General features: G+C 64.6%; 1 protein-coding gene across 1 annotated transcript in view; it reads left to right on the top strand.

The window, feature by feature from the left end:
• Positions 1–228: 228 nt before the first annotated feature.
• The window catches only part of RNF44 (ring finger protein 44), a 2879-nt gene continuing 132 nt past the window's right edge, over positions 229–2975 (top strand). Inside the window, exons 1-6 of the mRNA XM_026858518.1 lie at positions 229–786; positions 1180–1396; positions 1911–2078; positions 2271–2447; positions 2650–2811; positions 2890–2972. Coding sequence (XP_026714319.1) covers positions 680–786; positions 1180–1396; positions 1911–2078; positions 2271–2447; positions 2650–2811; positions 2890–2972 — 914 coding nt within the window. The 5' untranslated portion in view covers positions 229–679. The remainder of the gene's footprint in view (positions 787–1179; positions 1397–1910; positions 2079–2270; positions 2448–2649; positions 2812–2889; positions 2973–2975) is intronic.

Below are 2975 nucleotides of genomic sequence, written 5' to 3'. Positions count from 1 at the left end.
CCCCCCCCCCCGGGTTCAGACTCCCAGTCAGCCAGTGAGCAGCCTGGGATGGTGCCGCAGCCCACAGGGCCCTTTGCTGCTTGCTTTTGTCTGTGCCAAAAACAAGTGCTTCTCTCTCATTCAGTGTCTGTGTCTTGCGTGGGGGGGTGGCTCTGGCCACACAGTGGAGGGATGGTAACTGGGTTGGTACCTGGGGGGTGGGGTGGGATGGGTGGGCTCTTTCTAGCCCTCCCCAGGGCTGCATCCAGCACCAGGAGATGGGGTGGGCGCAGGTCTAGTCCTGAAGCAGTAAGAGCTCCAGTCATCAGCGTTACCATCCCTGCGGGGAGGGAGCGGCAGGCTGAGCCGTGGGGGGACAGTGGTGCTGGGGTGGCTCAGAGTCACTTGTGTGCTGTGGGTGGCTGAGCTCCCAGCGTGGAGTGGCTGTGGGGAAAGGAGTCAGGCGGGCTGTGATCCCTCCTTGCTCTGTGGGTGCAATGGCTGTCCCGGCCTCGCCCTGTGCTTCTCCTCCCTTCCCTCTCCCAAAGTAGTGGTGCTGCGGAGAGTATTTGGAGCCCCTGCAGCCCTGGCGGTTGGGGTGCCGTGACTTGCTGTCCTTCTCGCAGGATCCAAGGTGTTGGTGTCTCACCCTGCCTGGAGCCTGAGGTCCCGCGTGCCCATCCGCCTCCCGACGTCACCAATGCGACCATGGGAACTGGCAGTGAATAGGCGGCCACCCTCTGCCCCTTTTAACCAGCGCCGTTTCTCGGGGGGACCCTGCAGCAGCCCCGATCACCTCCGGCGAAGGTATGGGGTGCAGGGTGGTGTGGAACCCTGTCACCCATGGTGTGTGGGGACACGGGACCCGTTTTTGTGGTCCTGCTGGGGCAAGCCACGAACTCCTGGGGGTATGGGGGGGGGAGATTGCAGCAGGGAAGCTCATCCACCTGGCCCTGCCAATGGGTTCCTGGGGAGCAGAGGTCCCTGTTGTGCTGAGGACATGGGGTGTGGGGGGGCACATGCAGGGTGAGCAGAGAAACCGGTTCTGGAGCTCCCTGGCCTGGCAGGGACCCTGGCCCAGCACAGTGCCCTGGGAGCCAGGCTGCCACTGACCCGCCTGCGGCCACCCTGCCCGGGGCTGTGGTGCCCCTGGCCCAGGGGTCACTCCTGCTCTGTTTCTCTCCTGCGGTGGCCCCGCAGCCCCCCTGCCAGGCGTCAGTGGGGACGACGCGACCGACCTCTGGCAACCCTGCTGGGCCAGGATGAGCCCCAGCTGCACCCTGCCTTCCCCCAGCAGCCGCACATCCCTGTAGATGAGCCCCGCTCCTACGCTCTCCCCAGCACGCCGCCACGAATGCTTCACCCGGCAGCTCACCCACCCCACCAGAACCCATTCATGGTGGATCTGCATGACCAGGTAGGTGCTGCAGCCCCCAGCCCCAGTCCTAAGGGTGACTGTGGTGGCCCCGGGCTGGTGTCTGGGGTGGTCCCAAGACACGTCCCTGGGTCCCCTCTGGCCAGTTGCTTGCTGCTAGGAGCACCCAGCCCTGAGGCTGCCAGTGCTCTTTTCCTCTGAGTACTTAAACCCTGGGGTCCCCCTGCCAGCTTGGGTGTGCCCAGGGTGGTCCCTGCTCCCTGGGGCTGGGGACAGTTCCCCTCATATGTTTGTTCATGTCACAACTGTCACCATCAACCGTGGTAGTGGTTCTGGGTTGGAGGCCATGCTAACCTGTCTGCGGGGAGCAAAGTGGGGTACAGACCTTTCCTTGAACCCAGCCTGCACTCAGACACACACCACACACCCCCACCAGTGGGACAGAGATGCCGGGTGGCTGTGTGCCAGTGCTCAGCACCCTGCTGCCACCGTGCTAGGACAGGGACAGCTGACCCGGGGCTGTACTCTGACCGTGCCCTTGGTGCCTTGTCCTCAGGTGCACCAGGGACCTGTCCCTCTCTCCTACACGGTTACCACCGTCACGACGCAAGGCTTCCCCATCCACGCCGGCCAGCACATCCCTGGGTGCAGCACGCAGCAGCTCCCAGCATGCTCAGTGATGTTCAGTGGACAGCACTACCCGCTCTGCTGCCTCCCGCCCCCGGTGAGTCATGGCCAGGGACACCTGGGGACAGCCTGGGCTGTGGGTGCCCAGGGGTCGCGTGGGTACCCAAGCCCACTGGAGTGCAAGTTTCTGAGGGCACGGGGTCTGTCAGAGGCCCTGGAGAGGGGGCAGCGGTGCAGCCGTGCCCATAGTGGGTGTCTGACCCCTGTTTTTCTTTCTCTCCCCCCACAGCTGATCCAGGCATGCGCCATGCAGCAGCTCCCCGTCTCCTACCAGACGTTCCCCCCCATCATCTCCAGCGACCATTACATCCTGCACCCGCCTCCGCCGCCAGTGCCCCCCCACCAGCCGCCCCACATGGCCCCCCTGGGGCAGTTTGTACCTCTCCAAGCCCAGCACCCGCGCATGGTGAGTTGGGGTGGGGGTGAGGGTTGAGGACACAGTGTACCCCACGGCCCAAAGAATACCACCTTGGGGTCTTGTCCTCCTGCAGCGCCCATGGGCCTGAGATGGAGTTGATGTGTGGGATGCCCAGGGTGCTTCTGTCCTGCTATTGTCCAGGGGGGTGTAATTTGGGACACCCCTCCCAGCCTAACTGTTCCCTCCACAGCCTCTGCAGAGGATAGACAATGACGTGGACCTGCGAGGGGAGCAGCACCCCATTGCGGGCTTCACGTACCCCTCATCCCACCACACTCCCACGCTGTCCCCCTCTGTGCCGCTGCATTACCTCCCCCACGACCCACTGCACCAAGAACTGCCATTTGGTGTGGTGAGTGCCCGTTTTGTGGAGGGGTGGGGGGATGCCATGGGGCTGGCACAGCTCTGAGTGCGCTGTCTCTCCCCACAGCCATACCCTCACATGATGCCCCGGCGGCTGAACACCCAGCGGTACCGGCTGCAGCAGGCGCTGCCCCCCCCGCCGCCCCCTCCGCC

The sequence above is a fragment of the Athene cunicularia genome, assembly GCF_003259725.1.
Source record: "Athene cunicularia isolate RWA chromosome 13 unlocalized genomic scaffold, athCun1 chr13_part1, whole genome shotgun sequence".
Lineage (NCBI taxonomy): Eukaryota > Metazoa > Chordata > Aves > Strigiformes > Strigidae > Athene > Athene cunicularia.
Note: the sequence above shows the minus strand (reverse complement) of the source record. Positions and strands in the feature narration are given on the sequence as shown.